Raw genomic sequence first — 23,496 nt, 5'->3', positions numbered from 1 at the left:
TTCATGGTGTGGTACATGAGGAGCATTAAATGTGTCAGTGCAGCTGAATTATATAGAGAGCATTGAGGACTGTAAATTGCAAGAAAACTGGAAAGGTAGGAAAGAACCAGGTTTTAAAGAGCTTTAAATGTTAAAGATGGGCTTCTACTTGATTTTGGAAGTATAGGGATCATTTGAAATTAAATAAGAAAGGCATTTCTATGTTAGATATACACTCTTTAAAAAAATCACCTGTATAGCTATTTCAATAATCAATAATCAAAAGATGGTAAGAGCTAAAACTAGAGTGGAGGTTATGTAAGTAGAAAGAAAGGTTACTCATAAGCAATTTTGTTAAAATAGAAATGACTAGATTTGGCAAAAATATTAACTATGTAGAATAAGTGAGAGAGAGGAGTCAGGATGGCAGTCAGATTGGTGTTACCCTTTATAGTAATAAGAAAGATTGGTAGTAGAAACTGTCTGGGAAAAATGATAATGAGTTCTATGTTGAACATATTGTATTTTATATGTATATGGAACAAAAAGTTTGAGATGTCTAGAAAGTGACTAGTTTTATGAGATTGGCACTCAGGAGAAATATTAAGACTGGTTATATCGATCTGGGAATTATTTACCTAAAAATTATAAATGAACCTATGAGAGCTGATGACATCACCAAATAAGATATTATGGATGGAAAAGAAAAGAGAGCTTAGAATAGAGCCATGAAGAATGCCCAAGCTTATAGGCATGATGAAAATCTAGCAAAGGAGACTGAGGAATAGTCATTCAACTAAGAGAACTAGAAACGACTGGCATCATGGAAATATGTAGAGGAATAAGTATTTATGGAAGATAAGTGATCAAGGGTCAATAATGATGAAGATTAAGAGAAATACATTAACTGTCTTCATGTATCTTTAGAACTATTTTGTGGAAGAAATTAGACCTCAGAGGACAAACCAGTGGGTAGAAGTTTCAGGGAGGAAGATCTTGTGTCAATACATGGAAAAACTTTCAAGGAAGAACTTCTGTCCTCAAACAGAATGAGCCTGCTGACATTTTGAGCATTAGTTAACTTCCCCACTATTAGGATTATAAATGGACATTGTAATAAAAAATAAATTAAAAATAAATAAATAGATATAAGTTAGCATCATGTTTTTGGTGGTCAGTATTGTTTCATTTTTCAGGTATATACAACTTTTCTTGACACCATTTGAAATTTTCTGGGCAAAGATCCTAAAGGATTTGCCATTTCCTTCTCCAGTTCATTTTGCAGACAATGAACTGAGGCAAACAGGGATAAAGATTTACTGAGGGTCACACAATTAGTATCTAAGGTAAAATTTGAACTCAAGATGAGTCTTCCTGAATTCAGGACTAGCATGCTGCCATTCGTCTGGGTTGGACCAGATGATATCCAAGATTCTTTACAACTCAAAATTTCTGAATCATAGTTTCTATTCTGAGACACTTTATAAGATTTAAGATCATATAATTTTAATCATAGCTGAACTTATGAATAAACTATATAAGTAGCTTCTTATGTGGTTTTAATTTTAAGGGGTCACATTATTCTCAAAATATTTCACCTCAGTCTGTTGCTATTTGTAAAGATTAACTCTTCCAATTCATGTTCTTTTCTGTTAGAGTAAGATTTTCTTAGAAAAGTTATCACATTAACTGTTATCATTCAATTAGATCTTAGTGAAATAAGATCTAGGAAGGATATTAAGATCATGTGGTCCATTTTTACAGATGAGGAAAATAAAACTCAGAGATGTGACTTGCTCAAAGTGAAACAGATGGTAAATAATCAAACTTGAACTTCAAGGTCCCTTTTAGTAAAATATTTTTTGAGACCTTTTTAATGATGTAGAAATGATGAGATCATTGAATATCAGAGGGAATAGAGGAAAATATGGAAAGCAATGAACAGAAGGAGAGAAATAGTGAAATTAGATGCTCCATTATTTTACTTAACACTTACTGATTAAAATTATTTTTCTTTCACATGTTCCATAAGAAAATATTTAACTTGTATCTGAAATAGTATTTATCTTAGATGTGGGGCATTACACATTTGACCAATATTTTTACATTGTAGAATATTTTGCAATTTAGTTCCTAACAAATCAATATTTTGTACTTTCATTAACTATGCCCTATGGTCTCAGAATTCTGTTTATTCTTGTAAGTTTTTGTTCATCCCTTGAGGCTATTTTCCCTTTGCTTGAGATGACTTGTCCGCTTGATGATGTCCATTTGAAATCTTTCCAGCATGAGAAGTTCCTTTACTATAAGGTCCCAGCTAGTGGGCATGAACATGATAAGAGAATACAAAGGTCTGGGTATTCAAAAAGGGTGTGTGATCTGATATAAAAAAAATAAAACATTCTATCCAATCACTGGAGATGATGGCCTGAGGGAGGATTTTATAAATAACACAAAGATTTTATAAATAAGGCATTTAACTACTTTCTAAGAGCTTTGCCATAGAAGCATGAGTAGTCATATTCAATCTTCACTCCTAATATTGTCAAAGAATGTTGACTGCATATTAATAAAAATGTTATTTGTAATTATCTTAATCAGAATATATGGATATTCTGCATATATATATAAATTTATGTATATGTATAATAGAATATATAAAATAAAAATGATTTAATATAATGTATAGATTCTAGGCCATATTTTCTTTCCTTCCTTCCTTCCTTCCTTCCTTCCTTCCTTCCTTCCTTCCTTCCTTCCTTCCTTCCTTCCTTCCTTCCTTCCTTCCTTCCTTCCTTCCTTCCTTCCTTCCTTCCTTCCCTCCTTCCTTCCTTCCTCTCTTTCTTTCATCTATCTATCTATCTATCTATCTATCTATCTATCTATCTATCTATCTATCTGTCTGTCTATCTACCCATCCATCCATCCATCCATCCATCCATCCACTAACACATATACATAATGGAATTTAGAAAATATGCAGAGTAAATAATGGTTAGCTTGTAGAAGAAGGAGGTTATTCACTAAAATCTAATTTTAAAAAATGAGAAATTGTAATTAAATTAGATGTAAAAATTGAAAGCAACTAAAATCTTTGGAAGGATGATGATTTGTATTTATTCTTTCCTTTCTTTTTTGTATGATATTAATAACAATATTTTCTTACATTTGAATAGTGTGCTTGCAGTTTATAAAGATATCTTAATATTCTTTATATCATTGAACTTTACAACAACACTCTGAGGTACACATGGCATCCCAGTTTTATAAAAATGAGGAAAGTGAGACAGTTATTTTGATAACTGATATTTACATAAGACTTTAGAGATTGCAAAGTACATCATGGACATTATCTCATTTGAATATCACAACAACCTTGTGAATTAGTCACTAGAGAAATTAATATTTCCATTTTTAGATGAAGAAATTAAGTTTGCGAGGAGTCTTGATGACCATATGTGTCAGAGGGGACAATTAAAGCAAAGGCTTCTTGACTCTAGCACATATTTTAGTATATATTTAATTGTAATTATTTGTGAACATAGAGCTAATTAGTTCAGTACTCTTTTCACTATGCTTCTCAACTTTTGTTCATGACTTTGATTTCATAAGACAAGATAAAGGACTCCAATAGATTATCATTGATAAATAAACAAATATTGATATTGACTATAGAAGTAGATGGAATGTAAGTTCTTAAGTGTAGGGATTATTTTATTTTTGTATTTATATACATAACACCTAATTGTTGTGTATATTAACTAAAGAGATGGCATGTAGTACCTACTTAATAAATTCTAGCTTTTTGTGAAAGTTTAGTTTTTATTGAAGTCTAGAAATTATGAAAACCATGATTTGTTTGAAAAACAATCCATTTGTTTGAAAAACAATCCATTTGTATTCCATAAACCCATTAAATTTCCATGCAACCACTGGAAATTCAATATTAGAGGTGAGATTTGCTAATGCAATGAGAGAATAATTTTGTGCTTATAAAACTTAATCATTGGGAACTCTGACATAAGGGCATATTTGACCATCTCTGCCAATCTCTATATCACTGTATAGAGAGTTTAATGATGTTCTGGATTTTGTTGAGTTTTCATAATAATTTATATAATCTATATGAGTTTAATCTAGATGTGTTATATTGTCTATATCAATAAAATAGATAATTTATTCCTGTGAATACCTTTGTTCTTTAACCTATAGCCATGTTATATGAAGATTTCAATTCTGATGAAATTTAACAGAACCATACTTTTAGGAGCATGCTACACCAGTAAAAACAGAAAACTTATTATTTTCATATTCTATTCATACCTCAAATCCTTGTGGTCTTCCTGGACTCTCTTTAATATGTTTCCATGCAACAAGGATCTCTGATACAGACAAACTTGTAGCTTTGACATCTGTAGGAGCAGCACTGGGTTCTGTATTAAGAAAAATGGAAATAATAAACCTCATTGGAACAAGTCATCTCTGTCACAGTACTGCAAGAGAACCTGTCTTAGACTTCCTGCATTTTACTGTATTTCTTGAAATAAAACATGATAATTACTATTTTTTGGCAAGGCAATGGGGTTAAGTGACTTGTCCAAGGTCACAGAGTTAGGTAATTATTAAGTGTCTGAGGCTGGATTTGAACTCAGGTCCTCCTGACTCCAGGGCTGGTGCTCTATCCACTGTACCACCTAGCCACCCCAAAACATGATAATTATTGCCAAAAATAAATGATAACAAAAAAGAATAATCTTCACTGGATTTCTCCATCTATAACATATTTCATCAATTGCTTCTTATTGGAAAATTTAGAAAGGCAAGCTAGAGTCTCATTTCCTTGGATTGACCAGTGAGCCATTCGCTGGACAAACTAATTAATGAACTCATGTGTATCAGGGAAAGTACATTTTTGTCGGTGGACATCTCTGATTTCAGGGAATATGATTCTTCCTATGGTCTTTAATTTACATAAAAATTTCATTATTTGGAACATGAAAAGCATCAGAAGAGAGTTGTTTTCATAGCATCAAAATGTTGTCATGCAAGGCAAAAGCTTTTTGAAGATTTTGAAAGATCTCATTATTAATTATTTCAAAAACTTTGTGATGGAAGGAGTATGAAAAATTATTCCTTTCTTTATAGATAGAGAACCTAAGACTCAGGTTGTATCTTTATAAACTTAAATCTTTTAATGTAACTAGCTACTCCAATAACTGGTCAGGTCAGTCACATAACTAGTTTGAATGATACTTTTGAACTGAGAGGTCTATTTCTTTTAAGTTTGACTTTTTAATTGTCCTAAGATTCCTTGTTTTGCACAAACATGTAATAAAAGGATCTAGATAGATGCTAAACATTAATTAGGCATTAATAAATGTGAAGGATCATAAGATTATAGACTTAGAGGTGGAAGGAGCATTAGAAATCATCTGAACCAACTTCATCACACTAACAAACACACTGCAGCTCATTGAGGGGAGGTGACAGCAAAGGATGCAGAAGTAGCAAAGAATAGAGGCAGGATTCAAATACAGGTCCTTTGAATTCAAACTAGCACAGAAACAACCTATTTTCAATAATTGATTTACAATAGTATTTCATTAAATAGAAAATTTCTCTAGTATTTTTAACAGATATGTTTTGTAAATTTACTTATATAAAAAAATAGCTATGCTGTAAAATAACATATTCCTCTTCATGTTGTTCATGTCAGCATTGTCATCCAGAGGATGCTAAATTTAGGAAGCTAAATCTCAGAGAATCACAGTGCTTGCTCATTGAAGGAACTTAAATGTTTGTGAAACTGAATTGAATTGAATTCTATCAAGCAGTGATTCAATTGACTGAAAGCAAACAATCTAATCAATCATTTGAATGCTTTCTTTACATAATGGGGGGGGGGGGAATGTTTGACATATCCATCAATTAGGTGGCTCCTTTTGGTATGGCATAAACATGATCTTAGTAGCCAGGCCCATATTTAAATTAATTACTATTTTTTTTAATGTAGTACCCAGTAAAATATTTCTTCTCTATCAGAACCAAAGAAATAAGTCACGAATTATGGTATTTAAAAGTTGGCATTGATTTTTAAGACATGTCTATGGTGAGTGGGAAATAATCACAAAAGTCTTAGAGCTGTTGCACAAATCTATCTTTTCATTCTTTCTTACATTTTATAACCTTTCTCAATAATTTTAGCAGGAGACCTTTAGTTTCTGATTGCTATCCATCAGTGAGTGCATTTTGTTTTTGGTTGTGCTCTCTATGAGAGGAACATTGCATTTCTGGTTCTGCCATTGATACAAATATGCTACAAAACATGGGTCAGATTGAAATGAGAGAATAAAGGCCAAATTTTAGTTCTGTCAACACAGTGTCAAAAATAATGTGAAAATGCATGACAACCCAATAACCAATGAAAATGTTGATAACCCTCAGTTCCCAGTGACAAGAACTCATTCAGTGTGGTCTATAGAAAACATCTGGGGATGAGTGATCTCAAAATTAGATGATAGCATTCCATCACAATCCTCAAACAACATCAAACAACAGCGTTCTGTGTTCTCTTTTCTACTGGAGGGTAGTTATAGATTGATCTGGAAGTCCTGTGAAAAACCTTCTATAGTTTTCTATATCAGCATTATCATCAGTTTAGAAAACTTATGATCTTGTTTCAGAGAGCTTCTGGTAGAGACCTCCCTTCACCAATACAGATTGACCCCTTCTCTGCAACTTATTAGAGAGTTGTCTGCCAGCTCAAGTGATTCAAAGCCTTTATATATGAGTGAGTATCTGAAATGCTACTTGAATCGAGGTTTTCCTGACTCCTACTTTGGCTGTTTCTCTACTATTACTCTTGGTTTTCTATCTATTTATCAAAAAAATATGACATGAAGATCACACTCAAAGAAACTGATTAAAGAGAGCTTTTTCAAAAGCACATGCTAAGGAGTTAGTTTTTGACTATTACTAAATAAGATTTTCCTTGTGGCAAAGTCTAGAATAAAACCACATGTTGGGACAAATAAAAATTTTTTGACAAACATATTCACATGAATATCAATTATTTTATGCCTTTGTGATAGTCATTTCTGTTTGGTATAACTTTGATTATACTTTCTTCCATCGTCATGTCTTTCTTGGCATTGTCACTGTTTTCATGTTTTTTTCCTCCATGCACTATTTGTGCATCTTTCGCCAGAAAAAAAAGCATCTAGAAGGAGCTTCTACTTGGGGTTCATGTTTAAAACCCTGATAAGGAGACCTACAATGTTCCTTTTAAAACAAACAAAAATATGTTATTTATAAAAACAAAATTAAAAAAGCCACTTCTAGATTATCCCATCACAATAGTAGCTAAAGGAAATGATGGAGTTTGAAAATGAATATACTTGAATCCATAGGATTTAAGATCTAATTCCTTCTAACAAGAATCCCGATTTTCTATTCAGTAACTGTGCTGTCTTTCCTCAGGCTGCACTGCTAAGATATATGTATTTAATGCTTCCTCTTAGTTTTTATATTTTAAAAGCAACTGTGCCCTTGTCAGAGAAAATCAAAGAGGGATTAATAATTTCAGAAGTACAAAATGGGTGGTTGGTTAACTGACTTTTTTCCTTTTTTTCCTGTAAAGGTGGGAATTATTTCTTAGAGTTTTTCCATTAAAGAAAATTTAAACAATTCTTAAAAAGAAGCTCTGTGTGTGTTTTGGGGCATGAGTATGTATGTGTTTTAAATGATCTATTTTCAGAAAAAAAGCAGTCAGTTTAAGGCTTCCAGTTTAAGGCTTCTTTGCACCCAGTACCTGCTAATCAGTTCTCCCAAAAGCAATTTCTGTTGTCCCTCAAACTTTCTGGCAGGATATAAATGAACAGAAGCTCATATGAAGAAGCAATAGAAATGTTTTTATTTGTTTGGTCTTTCCTCAATACACAGGACACATTTTTGCCCAAATGAGATTCCTTACCATGTTACAGATGCTACTAACCATGTTGCTTCCTGAAATTTCAGTTGTGCTACTTTGGTAAATGTATCAAAATTCCTACCTGAATAGATTTGACCAAAGAGAATCTGAACTTTGGCTATTGCTTTGGATTAATTTGTTCTGTGTAGATGTACAGAATGGATTTTGGAGATCTCTCACTCTTTTATCCCTGCCCTACCTTCTGTCACCAGTCTTTTTCATGTGAGGATTTGGAGAAGCATATTGAATATTTCACCACTCTCACATCCCAGCCTTTTCTCAATAACAGAGGAATAGAGTAGCAAGATAGAGGAAAGAAGAAAGAAGGAATAATGCTCAAGATATATAATTCTTTCTCTCCTCTAGTTTCTTTTTCATTCTACTTTGATCTTCTGATTCCTTTGAGTTCTCCTAGTTCCCTAACCAGCACTCTATATTTTCCTATTTGTTGTTCAAGCAAAAGTAGTTTAGGTCAGTGGTCTGGTCTGCATTGAATCATTTGTACATCTTGGGGAATTTCATAAATTTATTTTGCCTCATTTTTCTGTTCTATTTAATCATTCTGTACCAAGCTGGAATGTTGTAGTTTCCTTTAGGCTCCCTCACACAAATTTTTCTTCTATTCAGAGAATCAGATTTAAATCTGGAAAGGTCTTTTAAGGATATCAAAGCTATTTTAGGACCTGAAGACAGGGACCATACTCTCATTTCACAAAAGAGAAAAATGAGAACCCCCCCTAAAAAAAAGTCCACTGACTTGTCTTAAGTTATTTAGCAACTAGGTGATGCAGTGGCCTTGGAATCAGGAAGACAGGAATTCAAATCTGACCTCAGACAAATTGTCTGTGTGATCTTGGGCAAGTCATTTAACCCTGATTCTCCCATGTCCAGTACTGTCTCTAGTTGTCCTGATTCATATCTGGCCCCTGGACTCAGATGGCTCTGGAGGAGAAAGTGAGGATGGTGACTTAGCACAGCACCTCCCCCCCACACTCAAGTACAATTCACATATTTGTCATGGTATCATCTTCCTGATGTCATGGTCTTTTTCGCAAATGAAGGACAAACATTATTAGGTGGTAAGTGTTCAGAGGTGGAATTTAAACAGGGCCTCTGACTCCAAATACATTATAGATTCTATTACACCATGCTGATTTCCTATATTGACTCTCAAATATTATCATGGGGTCCACCTGCCCTATGATTCTCACTGTTGAGTAGAAAACATCTTGTTATTTTAGTACAAATTTGGGATCATATTTTTAAGATTACATTAGGTAAAACTGTTCTTAAGTAGCCAAAAAGTCTCCCTTGTGTTTTAGCTTATGAAGTTCTCAGTCTATTGAAGTCTTACACACAACTCTTATGCTGATTTCTAGATTTTTTTTATTTTGAAAGGTCAAAGGATCATAAGTTTTGCTAAGTCTTTTCAAGCTGAAAAGTTTTGAGTGTGAACCCAGTCATAATATTTCTTTGTAGAACAAAGAACTAGTTAACTTTAAATAATATCATCACTTACAGTTTGGTCACTAGGTGATGAAATATTGGTTGCAATCTACAAAAGAATGAAGGGGTTGCAATTTTCATGTATAGAGAGATTGTACAAAATGATACCAGATTTTTTTAAATATTGAAGTATGAAGATATTAATTATCTGATGGATGGTTCCTCTTCTTCATTTTAGGCTTTAGAGTGGACAGGCTGATTGATAGAATTCAGATTCTGTTAGATTAAAAGTTTTAAACAGCATTACCATGTTCATGAATATAAATGATACATTTGTAATAAGTGACCTAGCAGCTGGAGTTCTCCAAATAATATGGGGGGATGTGCTTGCAATATTGATTACACATCTGACTTTCTTGGGGGGGGAGAGAGGAGGTTAGCAGCATTAATCAAAGGAGAGTTTAATAAACTTCATAGTAGAAGGGTTATGATTTCATTATTTAAAAATTCAGTGAAGACAGATGTAGTTGAACTTTTCCAGGCACTAATCCAGATGGATCATCTGGCAAAGACAGGAAATTTATTCCTTGTATTTTACAACTAATATGCCAATTTATTAATTTTCAGGTTCACATAAATCCCACTGAGCCTAGTTTCAACTAAAAGCTGATCCAGAGAATAACACCTCATGAATGTGTGGTTTTAATTTGAGCTGCAGAGACTCTATTTATGAGGATGTAATTGCGTACCATTTTTCCTAAATGAAGAACTAGACTTTTTAGTTTAAATAAAAAAGAAAAGCAGCATACACTCATATGCAATGGGGAAAATAAGCATAAAACTCAGAATATCAGGAATAAATTTTGAGGGTCAGAAGGCATTTCAAACTATAGAACCTCTAGTTTACTGAAACTTCTTTTTTACTCTTTTCTTATTAGTTATGATCTGACCCTGTACTGTTTTTCCTTGTTATATACACATTAACATGAAATATGTAAAAACTATGACTTAAGTTTGACTTTTATATATTCCAAAAAAAGGATACAAAGGTTTGACTTTCTATCTTGAAATATCAATCCCTTTAGGGACAAAGTTTTTGCTATTAGAAAAAGAGATTGAAGGGGAAAGATCAGTTTTTCAACTTAGGGACATAGAATCAAAATCTAGTTACTAAATATTGGCATTAAACAAGTTTAGTTCTGGTTTAGCATGGATTGATGCATCCAAATCTTTTGTCTAAAAGTAGAAAAGGCAAGTTCTGGGGAAGATTGTGGGCTAAAATGTCTCTTTTTATATACTTGGGTATGATACTCCTACAGTGATATGATTTAATATCAAAGTATATCATTTTTCACCACAGTAGATAGCTGTATCTATATCCATATGTGAATGTATATATCTATGTGTCTGTCTGTGTGTGTGTGTGTGTGTGTGTGTGTGTGTGTGTGTGTGTGGACTAATTTTATTAGCTATTTATCTGAATACATATTATGCTATTAATAATAGGCAGTCTTTATCATTTAAGGATTGTCAGAACTTAGAATGTTCAAGGGTTTATAGAAATCAGAGCAATGTTATCTCCATATAGGAGCATTTGGAAATTCTCATCATTTAGAAGGAATCTATTTCCCATTTGGACTTTATTATGATTTGTTTGGTATTAATAATGAAAGTTATTACTCTTTCAAGGAAGTTTATAAGATTTAAAAATACACAGAGGAGACACACTGATGGAGGAAAGTAAGAAAATGTTTGTTCTATTGAATTTTGTGCTTTCCCATATCAAAAACTCATGACAACTGTGGGAACACATTTTTAAAACTCTTAGTCAAATTTTGGATTATAAAGATGTGTTCTGCTGGAGAATATCACTTTAAAAAGTCTATATTTTCACATCTTATGCCTTAATTAGAGTTTCCCTCCACATATGGTTACATTATTTTTATGAAGATTTTATAAAGATTCTGTAGTTAAGGAAAGTAGTCATGTTGACTGGTAGTCATTGATCATTGATTCTCAATCATTTTTTAAATCAGAAATAACTAAAAATGTTTTCCAAGCATTTGTTATCTTATTATATTTTGAATGTCTTCAAAATTGATTTCTCAATAATTTGAAATTATGTTTCAACATGAACCTCATTTATGTATACTTCTTCCATTATGGATCCTCTTCCTGCCTTTTTTTTCCTTCAGTTTTATTTTTTCTTTTTTGTGTAGAGAATTGGGTGTTGTAATATTAAAGTTTAAAGATGATAGAAATGTAATTTGCTGATTTTACAAAATAAGGTCTCCTTGTCATGCTTTCTGTAAACTTGATCTTTGCTATTTAATGATGATATAATGTTTGTAATCCTCCAACATCTTTCTCTGGAAGATTTCTAACCTTCACATTTGTACCTTCCTGCTTGGCAAGAGATCAAGTATTTGCTGGTTGTGGTGTTTTACCATTTTTCTTGGCTTCTTTGTTTTGAGAATATATTTAAATACATTAAACTTCCTGGAAATGATGATAATTCATATCAATATATGTTTTTAACTGTTTAGCATTTGGGGACAACAATTGCTTGCAAAATAGTTTAGGTTGGAATTTGTTAATTGCTTAATATCATCTCTTTTTTAAAAATTTGACAGTAATTTTATCTTTGTTCTAAAAAAGATCATAATTAAACTATTTGTAGAACACTTATATTAGTTACCAGTCTTTTCCTGTTTTCATTCATTCATTTATTTGTTTGTTTGGTTTTGGTTATTCAATTCTAAATAGAATTAAAAGATCATAGCTTTAGGTTGATAGGGACCTTGATTGACTTCTTTTGACTCCCTCTTTTGATTTGGGCATAATCACAGAAAAGTGATTTTTAACATGTCTCTGACTCTGATGCAGCTCACATATTCATTTCCATGTGTGTATATGTGTGTGTGTATGTATGTAGGGGTATTTGGGATGTCAAGTACCTGCCAACCCATCTTAAAAGGAAAAAAAAGTATTCATAAAACAGAGAATATGTACAAGGTATTCTATACAATCCATAAGTATTTGGTTCATTTTAATTTCTTTTTTTCTGAAACATATCTTCAAATTTACTTTTTACTGACTTTTCCTGTGCATAATTTGACATTAAAATCTCCAGATGTTAAAGTATAGTTTGACTTAAATTAGCAGGTTTTATTGAATCTTTCTAGAATTTATCTATGTCATTATGTTCTATAATGGTTATTAGTGCAAAATTATCACTTTCCCATTGTTCTTTGTACAAATGTTTCTCATAATCAGGGAGAGGTAGAATAGCCAAATATCCCTTGACATGAAGCATATTGTTGCCTTTATACATACAATAGAACCAACTCTGTCAATATTTGCATTTCCATGGAGGACCTGTTAGCTATTTTTTCATTTCCACTTATCTTCTAGTTTTGCTTACAGTAAGGATATCCTTACTAATTCAATTCTCTATCAAGTAGCACATGGAAATTGATTTCATATATCTAGAGTATCAACAATTAAATTATATATATATATATATATATATATATATATATATATATATATATATAGTCTCTAAGGAATGTATGAGCATATGAGACTGACTTCTGCCCCTTTTCAGCCTCTCTGCCTCCCTGCCTCTATTATACCAGAAGCTACATAGGACTGATGGTCATTTTGTAATTTTAGTCATTTCATGGGTATTTATGATTAAAGAATTTGTTCCCTAGAGCTAAGTCAGACAGTTGGGGATGATTCTCTTTGTGTTTCAGTAGACTGGTTCTTAGAAAGTAGACATATTTGTTGCCAGGTCTTTTCTTGAAAGATTCCCTGGATGGTAGAGTATATCAGAACTTGCGCTCTGATAGTCTGTTGGGGACAGAGGGTAAACTGCCTGCCAAGAATAGTTATGAGAAGTACTTTGTGGAGGAGTCCTGGAATTAAGTATTCATTTGTTATAGGTTAGAATTTCTGCCAAGCAAATAAATAAATTTAATTATTTGATTTATATAGGCCTTAGGATCACAGGTAAAACTGGTAGGATTATGAATTTATATCTGGAAGGGACTAAGGGCTGATTTACTGAAACACTCTCCTTTGACAGATAAGGAACCTGTGGCTGAGAGAAGTTAAATTACTTTCTGAAGGTCACATGGGACATAAGTAACAAACCCCCTTTTTTGAACCCAGATCCTCATACTGCAAATCCATCAAAGCACTTCAGCTCTTGAACTTACTGAATAAAATGAAGCATTACTCTGGCCAGAATGGACTTTATATGAGTTTATATAAATATTGTAACATAAAACCAATAGGAAAACACTATCTGTTTGCCTGCCCATACCTACTTATAGAACTTCATTACTAGGGGGAAAAAATGAAATCATGGCCCAATAGCATAACTTTCTTATGTTCTTTTATATAGGTTGAGTTGATGAATCAGCTAATACATTATGTTGAAGTGTGCTCTAACAAAAATGGAAATCTTTTGGTTGGGGAGAAAATGTATCTTTTCACAGAGATTTGCAAAGAATTCTCCAAAAGCTTGTTGTTTCCAGTTCAAGGAGAAATGACATTGAAGATCATGACTATTGAAGTCATGCAGTTTTAAGGGAAAGGAATTTATAATTCTAGAATTTTATAAAGGCTCTAGAGAAACCACACTAAGCGTGCTTACTAAAATCCTTGGCTTCCTCTCAAATGTCTGTATGTGGTAAGAAATAGACTACTTAGGGAAAAAAAGGAGATCTCAAGAAAATAAAGTTTTTTCCCCCCTTTGAATTTTGAGGACCTAAACAATATTACATATTATTGATATATTTCTTGGGGATATCTGGATTATTTAATTGCAATATTATTTTCTCAGCTATTCCTTTTAAGCTACCCAGAAACTTGAAGAGGTGAAAAGTGCAAAACAACAGGATATCTAATGGGCATGTCTCCCTTAGGTTTCATATCCTTCAGATGCAAATCAAACTGATTAAGTCCACAGTGGTTCTTGGTCTTGATTATTCTATTGCTCATCTTTTCATGTAGCTTCACAGCAGCAGTGCTCCTATTAATAAGCTTTCTGTTTTTGCCTCTAAGTGTTGCTATATTTTATGAAAATGAAAGACAAAGCTTATATAGATGAAAAACTACATTTAACCCCAAACTGAAACTACTTTTATATCCAAAAATAAGCTCATTTAGCCTGGGAAAATTCAGTGTGGTTCTTCTATTTTCCATTAAAGGAAAAAAAATCAACTATTTTTGTTGAAGACAAATTATTCTCTTGAGCAACTCAAGTTGTATTCTTGTGCATTTATATTCTGTGATTGGAGAACTAAATAATTTCAAATAGTGTTTTCTATTCACACATGAAAAGATAATGACTAAAACTAACTTTTAAAGGTATTAGTTTTTTCATTCCCTCAAATAGGGCAGGTATGGATAAAATACAATTTGCATTTTATTTCTAACCTATTTAGAAGAGCCTGAGTGTCCCTTTTAAATGGTACAAATTGATACCACTGTAGAGTCCCAACATAGAAGAGAATCAACTTCCTCTTTGATGGTCTCCCAAATGCACTGATGTAAAAAAGTTGAGGTCTCAGCTATACTTCTATTGTTTCTTCTTCACCCTGCTCACCTGAAAAAAAATTTAAACTCGGGTCTCTTATCTTTAGTTAGACACAACACTCTACTCACTGTCCTACTTGTCACTGGACTGTTCTCTCAAATTTTCTGTTGCAAAATTTGCAATTTCAAATAGTTATAGCTTTATTTAACTGATTACCTGAATGGAGAGTCTATTTTTAGGTAGGATTCCTATATAGTTTAAAAAAAAACTTGCAAGGGAAACATGGAAACTGACCTCCTTCTGCTGAACAAATGACCACAATATTGCTGAAAGGTCCATCCCCTTTGTTATTGTACACCCCAACTTTCACCTCAAAGGGAGTGAGTGGGGGTACACTTTCATCTCTGTAGATGAACTTTGAAGCATCAGATGAAGTGACCATTTTTTCTTTCCAACCACGAGTTCCATTGGGTCGAAATGCCACAATGTAGCCAAATCCTTCCCCATTCTGAAACTCTTCTGATACTGGCTGAAGAATAAAAGTGTAATTAGTCATTAGAAGCAGTAAATACTTTTTCACACTTGTGGTTTACCATGAATCTTTTAAAATTAATAACTTTATATAAAGAAAGAACCCAGAACCCTTTAGCTCTCTGGGTACTTAACATAATACAATGCATATATCACACAGTAATAAATGTGTAAAATGAATGAGACAAAGAGAATTTTGAAATATAAGTAGCACATTGAAAACCATGATAGAATAATTACTCCAAAGTGTTCTGCAAAATCAGAGACTTTGAAAATAACACATGAAATTTCAAATTAAAATAAATTTATTAATCCTTTACAATCCTAGGCACTGGCTTGACAACATTTGATTCTTTCTTTTATCATGATAACTATCTAAATTATTGACATCCCTTAAATTAAAATAGGTTTGTCTCCCAATTAGTTGTTTCATAAAATGGCTGTTGCCAGAGTTCCAAGTTCCAATGGGTAAAATTAGACGGTCATTAAAATGGGAAAAAAAATCTGTTAGGGTTAGTGTGGTTACTTATAGCAATTTAGGATTAGATGGCAACATAATACCTTATAAACTATTCTTTCTAGGTTTGAATCTGGGCATTCCATGGAAGAGTGAAGAGAACTGTATCATTGTATTTATTTTAAAACTTTTGTTTGTATCCATGTAATATGTAAATATGTTCAAACTGGGTTTTGCTTTCTAAAATAAATAAATCAAAATAAATGATTCAATCAGCTAGAAAACTGAGATTTGGTTAAAAATGACAGCCTGTAGTAAAAAAGAAGTTATAAAATACAGATAGTGTAGTTAATATAGGAGAGAAACTTTTTATAAAGAGAAGTGAATTCTTAATATGATTGGGAAAATGTCATCTTATTCACTTTTGAGTTTCGTTTAAATGGCAAATAGGTCTTGATTAGTTTTATTTAGATACAGAGTTCAAATACCCTTTTGGTTAAGAACTTTATATTTTGATATGCTTCAGAGCCAAACTTTAAAACTTCTGACCTTAATGAAAACAGAGATAGAACTGTTGAAAAAGCGAGGTGCTTTGTAGAAAGATTCTTAAGAAAGTAAGAATTTCTAGTGTAAGATGTACCAAAACTTTGAGAGACTATTAGGGGTTGGAATCAATCAACTTCTTTAGAAAACTATAGTGCTCCTAACAAAACCTGCATTTTGATATTCCTTTTCATTTTACTGTCAAATATATAGACATGCATATATATAGAATCATGTTTATTTCCTAATAATCATTTGTTATCTACTTATATTTTGATAATAAAAATGCTTTTCCATAAAAGTCACTGAATGAAGAGAAGAAATCTATTGTTTTTTTAAGGGGTAATTGAGGAGACAAAGATCACAGATTTTTAGCTCTGAAAGGATAACTTTAGAGGGAATCAATGAATACTGGACTATATAAACTAAGGATATGGATAAATTCTGAGAAGTTTTACCTGGTTAGATACAAGCATTAGCACATCACAATATTGGAGAAAAGTCACTGTGAGAAAAGCTGCTGTGAAAAAGAAAAAAAAGAAAATCTCTCTTTTGGGCTTCATATGAGATAAAGACTTCAAATTGTTGCACACTCTCATTTGAAGATAGGAAGCCTCAGGTACTTTGTGTGTGGTCCATATTTTGGTGGGGAAGAAAGTCTTTGTCCTCTAAAAATTCAAAATAAAGTTCAATGATAGAGTAACAAGCTTCCTTACCTCCCAGGCTATCACTAATTCATGTCTTCTTCCACTTCTGCCACTTACATTGGCAGGAGCTGTCTTTGGAACTATAAATAAAGAGGGGATGGGGAGAAAGAATACTCATGTTATTTAAACTTGCCTACAATAAAGATGCTCTGGTTCTGTTTAATTTGAGTTCAAATAATAACATCAAGAATAGTATGCATTTCTATTTCTGCTTTAAATGGATTAAAGATTACAATCAATCAAGCAATGTCAGAAATGTCAGGAATGATAGGAATGTCAGGAAAAAGAGAATTAGATCTGACTGTTCTCTGATCTCAAGGAGACTGCAATTCCACTAAGGTTACAAGATACTAACAGAGATAATTCAATAACAGGGTGTTGTAAAATAAGGACATTAGAAGATTATTAATTGCCATGAGAAAAGATATCATTAACAATCTAGTAGTTTCTTGGAGGCTTCCTGAGGAAGACAAGTAGGAATTATACAAATGAAGAGGGTCATGAAGCCTCTTTCTCACAACTCTAAAATGCTGTTAGTGCAATTATTTATGTTTCAAAGAAGTCAGCTTCAGAGAGGTTTAGTTTATTTTCTATAAATTCACAGCTAGTAAATATTTCTGTTGAGATTAAAGCTAAGGTCATTATCATGCTGTTGCCTATCAAATACAAAATATACTTTTCTGAACTTACAGTAAATATAATTGCTATGGAATCATATATAGCACTTATTTATAGTACTCATTTAAAGTACTATAAATATAAGACAAAATCCATTTTATAATCTTTACATGGACAAATCTGCTTGACTTTTTTTCCCTAAAGCTGACTTTATTCATAAGCCCATCAACTTAAAAATGAATGATCACAGGAAGAACTGGGTGAGACAGCATGTGGCTCAATACTAATCCATAATCAAAATTAAAAGGATAACTTACTCCTCTGTCCCCACCATAAGGAGGTTAGCACTTTCAACAATATGTATGAAGGGCATGAAATGTATCCATCTATATCTATCTAGATATATATACTCTACACCTGAAGTGTAATAAGAGAAGTATGTGACAGTTGTAAGGAGGCCATATAGTACATTACTACTGATAACTAATGTATGAAATAGAGAAAAGAACCTAAGAAGAACCATCTATGATCTGAAAAGATGGGGTGGACTGATTATGCTACTAGAGTAAGGAATAAAAGTGTTATCTTGGCATCCTTGAAATATTAAAATGTATAGAGAAGGTTTACAGTACATAGTCTAGTTGCATTATAGAGAATTTATGGAAAATAAATATGGGCATATATTACACAGAATGGAGTGTGACCTTCCTTCAACCACACAGTTGAAATTATAGATTCATCAAAATAATAAAGGAGACATCATGGATAAATATAATGAACAAATAATCTGTAGTCCTTGTACTTTTATGTTAGATGCTTCCATTGACTGATTCAATATTTTGGTCTATAACTTTGAGAATATTTAAAGTTTATTTAGAGAAATTGTTCAATGCTATTTTTGAATGATGGAAAGAGTGTTCTTTAGCATTTATTAATACTTTAACACTTTTAGAGAGGGAGGCATAGAGAAAAATCTCCCATTCCACTTCTTAGGAAAAATATGACTAATATTAAGTAATTATTAGAAAATAAGGGATTTCTCTGTTCCAGGAACTGTGATGGTACTTTACAAATAATATCTTATTTGATTTTCTTAACAGCCATAGAAATATGGACTATTATTATCCCCATCTTATTATTGAGGCATACCAAAGTTAAATAATTTGCTCAGGGGTCAAACAGGTTGGAAATTTCCAAGTCTATATTTGAACTTCCTTACTTTAGGACTAAGGCTCTGTCCAATGTGCCAACTACATGATCATTTTAAAAGAGATGCTATATAGCTTATAATTTTTTTAAGATTAAACATTTTCAAAATTATATTCGTTGAAATATTTTAAGATGTACTATGGAGCAAAAACTAGCTATTTGGTTTTCTATTTTGTATATTTGTACTGTATTTTTATCTTGTGTCTTCACTAAAAAAATTAAGGTATATGTGTATATAAATACAAATCTATCTATCTATATGTATGTGTATATAAGCATATACATATATAACTATCTGATACATATATATTTGTATGTGTATATCTATGAACTTAGTTGTGTGGGGATTACTGAGAATGGAAATGCTTCTATAACTTTTAGCCTTAGAAATGTTGCCTAACTGTAGAAGATAAATGACATGCAATTAATTACAAAAATAGTATGTACCAAAGGCTAAACTTATTTTCACATCTTTTTGCCATTAAGATTTCTCTGTACTGAAGCATCTAGGTGGTATAGTGGATAGAGCACTGGCCCTGGAATGAGGAGGACCTGAATTGAAATCCGACCTCAGATACTTAATAATTACCTAGCTGTGTGACCTTGGGTAAGTCACTTAATGCTACTGCCTTGCACAAAAAACAAAATAAAACAAACAAAAAAGATTACTCTGTATGTACTACCTCTTCTCTATGTTATTAACCCCATATATGGTGACGATAATGACTGAAAATTTTATATGGAAGCCATTAAATGGACTTGCACTGAAAATTAAAATAGAATTTTCAGTTTAAATATCTTTTGTTTTTGGCATTGCAATTCATTTAATTGACTCCAAATTATTCATGCTCAAAACACACCTTTCAGTAATAAATGTGTCATGGTAAAAGAGGGCTAATTTTTCAGTGTTGCTATTCATACTAACATCTCCCAGGACATTTGCTTGAGTAAGAGTTTGTGTCTTGATTAGAACCTGTAATAAATTAAAATGTCTTCAAATTTTTCTACAAATTTTACATTTCACTCAGGGAGTTAGACCCTTCATACAATTTTTCTGTGTTAAACTCTCTAATCAAGGTGTAATGCTTTACATAAGCAAATAATTACCCTTAAACTAGACATGTAAATAGAATCATAATTTCTAAATCTTTTACTTGTGCTTTCTTTATTTGGATGTTAAGTAGCATTCCATCATTAGCAGTAAAACAAGAGGCAAAAATTGATTTCTTAGTTTAATAAAAATGATAGAAAAGGATTGTCTCTGCCTAAATTTCTTAGGTTTCCCTAATCCTTAAAAATAGGTTGAAATTGTGTAGATAATATTAATGCTTGTGTTGTAGCATACTACTAACAGTGCTAAGTGGGAAGAGATGATCTCCCCCCCCCAAAAAGAAAGATATCATTAGCAATGTATAAGACTGGATAATCAAAGTAGGCCAATTATGTATCAAGAATATGGGAAAATAAATGATTAGCCCCAATGCAACATGAGTTTTCACATAATTAGAACAGAAGTACAAAAAGTTTTCCTTGATGGCAATAAGGGGAACACTTCTATACACTGAGACTCTCTGATGTTTAATTTTGATCAGTATAGTTCTCAATTCCATTTCAGTAGACTTAGTCTTTTATTTTTCTCTCACAATCTAGTCTTCTCAAACATTTTTTTCCCATTTGGCTTACTCATTTTAAGTAGCTTCTCTATCATTTGTCTATTCCCCACTCCCCAAACTTGATATCTCCTCCCCAAAATTCCCTTCCCTTCCTAATTTCAGTTTTCTTTTTTTTTTACACTGTCTAGATTGAAATCTAAGTGAGGACAAGGCCTGTTTTTCTTTTTCATATTTGTATCCCCAGTGTTTAGCACAAAGTGCTTAAGAAATGCTTATTGAATATTAACTATTATTATTTCATCCCTCTACTATATTTGCTTTGTTCTGGCTACATGTGAGTCTTTCCCTGTTGAGAGAGAGAGAGAGAGAGAGAGAGAGAAAGAGAGAGAGAGAGAGAGAGAGAGAGAGAGAGAAGAAAGGGAAACCTTTATTCTGCACCTACTATGTCCCAGTCAGTACAAAGAAGTTCATAGGCTAATGGAAGAAAGGTATAGAATTACTGGAATAGTTGGGGAGAGGGGGATATTAATGGTATATAATTGTGTAAAAGTGATGACTCAGAGAAACTAAGACAGAAAAGTATTGATATAGATCACTCTGTCTCACACAATATTATGAAGAGATATTATCAAAGGGTCATTGCAGCGTCCTGAAAAATCAATAAAAAAGAAGACAGTGTTTCATGGTTATGATATCTGAAAAACAAATTTGGAGTTAACATTTTGTAGAGGTTGCTAAAAGGTATGAGGAAGGAGTCATCAAAGGAAAACAAAGTATAGTTAGTTTAGTTTACTAAAAGATTAAATAATGTGTTAGATTAATATCATAGAAAAAATAATATTCTCATAAGTGTGATTCTCTAGGTGGGCATAGTGCATTAGGTTCTGGGCTAAGAGGTAGGAAGACTCTGCTTCCTGAGTTCAAATCTTGCTTCAGACATTAGCTATGTGACCTTAGGCAAGTCACTTAACCCTGGCTTGCTTCAGTTTCTTCATCTGTATAATGAGCTAGAGAAGGAAATTTCAAGTCACTCCAATATTTTTGGCAAGAAAACACCAAAAGGGATCACGAAGATTTGAACACAACTAAAAAATGACTAAACAAAAATATAAATATAAACCATACATTCATTTATTTATTTTAGGGTTTTGCAAGGCAATGGGGTTAAGTGGTTTGCCTAAGGCCACAAAGCTAGGTAATTATTAAGTGTCTGAGCCTGGATTTGAACCCAGGTAGTCCTGACTCCAGGGCCAGTGCTTTATCCACTGCACCACCTAGCCGCCCCATTTTTTTTTTTTCTTATAGGGTCACCTACATTTCCTCATGTAAGACCTACCTATGTACCTTTATGTAAGTAAAGGCAATTTGGTCAAGTGGAGTAGCCTTGGATTTAGGAAAATCTGAACTCAAATTCTACTCCTGAACCTAAGTATTAGTTTATTATGGTAAAGCTCTTAATCCTTATGTGCTTAGATACCTCCCTAAGATTTATCTGATAGAGTATAAACTCTGTGAGGGCAGGAACTCTTTTAAGTTGTTGTTTAGGCAGATGGTGCTTAGTAAATGCTTGTTGATTGATTGACCTAATAAATCATAGACCAGTAGCCAATCTGTGTTGGTTTCACACAGGTAAAAATAAATCACTCATTCATATCTGTGTATCTGAATGGTCACCTCCTATTATGTCGCATCACAACATGGGAATACCTTGGCTTCTCAAAGGTTGTTTAGATGAGCATAAGCAGAGAAGTATTTGAATATGGGTATAACAATGGACAATGTGATTGTCAGCTGAGAGCTGTTCTAGCTGATGAGGAGAGGCTTATCATGAGTGTTGATGATTGAATGAAGAATTTTTTTTTTAACCAGATCAATTCATGACATTATTGGCTGGAGAAATTTACAATCCATGTCAATGGGATCACAAAAATGGGATTATGCATGGATCCTTAAAATAATGGAGTAAGAGAGAATCATGTTTTAAGTGAGAGAAGGTGAAGAGTGACTGGAGGTTGGGTTAATTTCATTCAGATTTTCATGAACATTCATGAATTATTTGTTAAGGTATGGTCAACTCAATTAGATTAAATTTAACTAACATTTATCAATTATCCCATTCACCAAGAACCTGAGAATCAGGAAGCAATAACATGCCAGATGAGTAAATATAAGACAATTTGAAGGAACTTTAGGAAAGAATACATACTTACAGTTCACTAATGTTGAATTTGATTTCTGGATACATGTGGAAATTAAAGTACAATAATTCTAATCTAATCCATATAGTTAAGTACATTTTTTTTGTTTTTAATTGAGTAATTTTGGTCATGTCTGACTCTTTGTGATGCTATTTGGAGTTTTCTTGCCAAAGACACTGGATTAGTTTGTCATTTGCTTCTCCAATTCATTTTACTAGGGAGGAAATTGAGGCAAATAGGGTTAAGTGACAAGCCTAGGATAACATAGCTAGTAAGTGTCTGAGCCTGGCTTTGAACTCAGGTACTCCAGGACTGACTCTCTATTCCATAGTTGCCACAAAATACAACTGTTCATTCAGTCACTTTCTGTCATGTCCAACTCATAGTGAACATCTATCTAGTATAGTTAATTTTAAAATAATACTCTAGCTTGTTCTTTGTTATGTTAAGTATGGCTTACCCTTCTCTGCTCTGACAGAATGCTGTGGGGCACCAGTGAAGTCATAGGTTGGAGTAAGTATTCTGTTGCTATTGGAGCATCCTGGCAGCTTCATTTTAAAGGAGTCTTACTAACAACATCATGGAGGGAGAAGCTACTAAATGAACAAATGTTTTAAAAAAAATAAACCTGTCAAAGGAGTGAATCTCTTTAGCAAACTGAAAAATATATAGTCACAC

The 23,496-nt window shown here is 32.6% G+C and overlaps 1 protein-coding gene across 1 annotated transcript in view; it reads right to left on the bottom strand.

The window, feature by feature from the left end:
• The window catches only part of CNTN5 (contactin 5), a 566,822-nt gene that overhangs the window by 59,812 nt on the left and 483,514 nt on the right, over positions 1-23,496 (bottom strand). Inside the window, exons 14-16 of the mRNA XM_074214040.1 lie at positions 17,190-17,260; positions 15,237-15,471; positions 4,303-4,412 (exon numbers count right to left, since the gene is read on the bottom strand). Of these exons, the coding sequence (XP_074070141.1) occupies positions 4,303-4,412; positions 15,237-15,471; positions 17,190-17,260 (416 nt within the window). The remainder of the gene's footprint in view (positions 1-4,302; positions 4,413-15,236; positions 15,472-17,189; positions 17,261-23,496) is intronic.

Source organism: Macrotis lagotis, chromosome 1, assembly GCF_037893015.1.
Source record: "Macrotis lagotis isolate mMagLag1 chromosome 1, bilby.v1.9.chrom.fasta, whole genome shotgun sequence".
NCBI lineage: Eukaryota > Metazoa > Chordata > Mammalia > Peramelemorphia > Peramelidae > Macrotis > Macrotis lagotis.
Note: the sequence above shows the minus strand (reverse complement) of the source record. Positions and strands in the feature narration are given on the sequence as shown.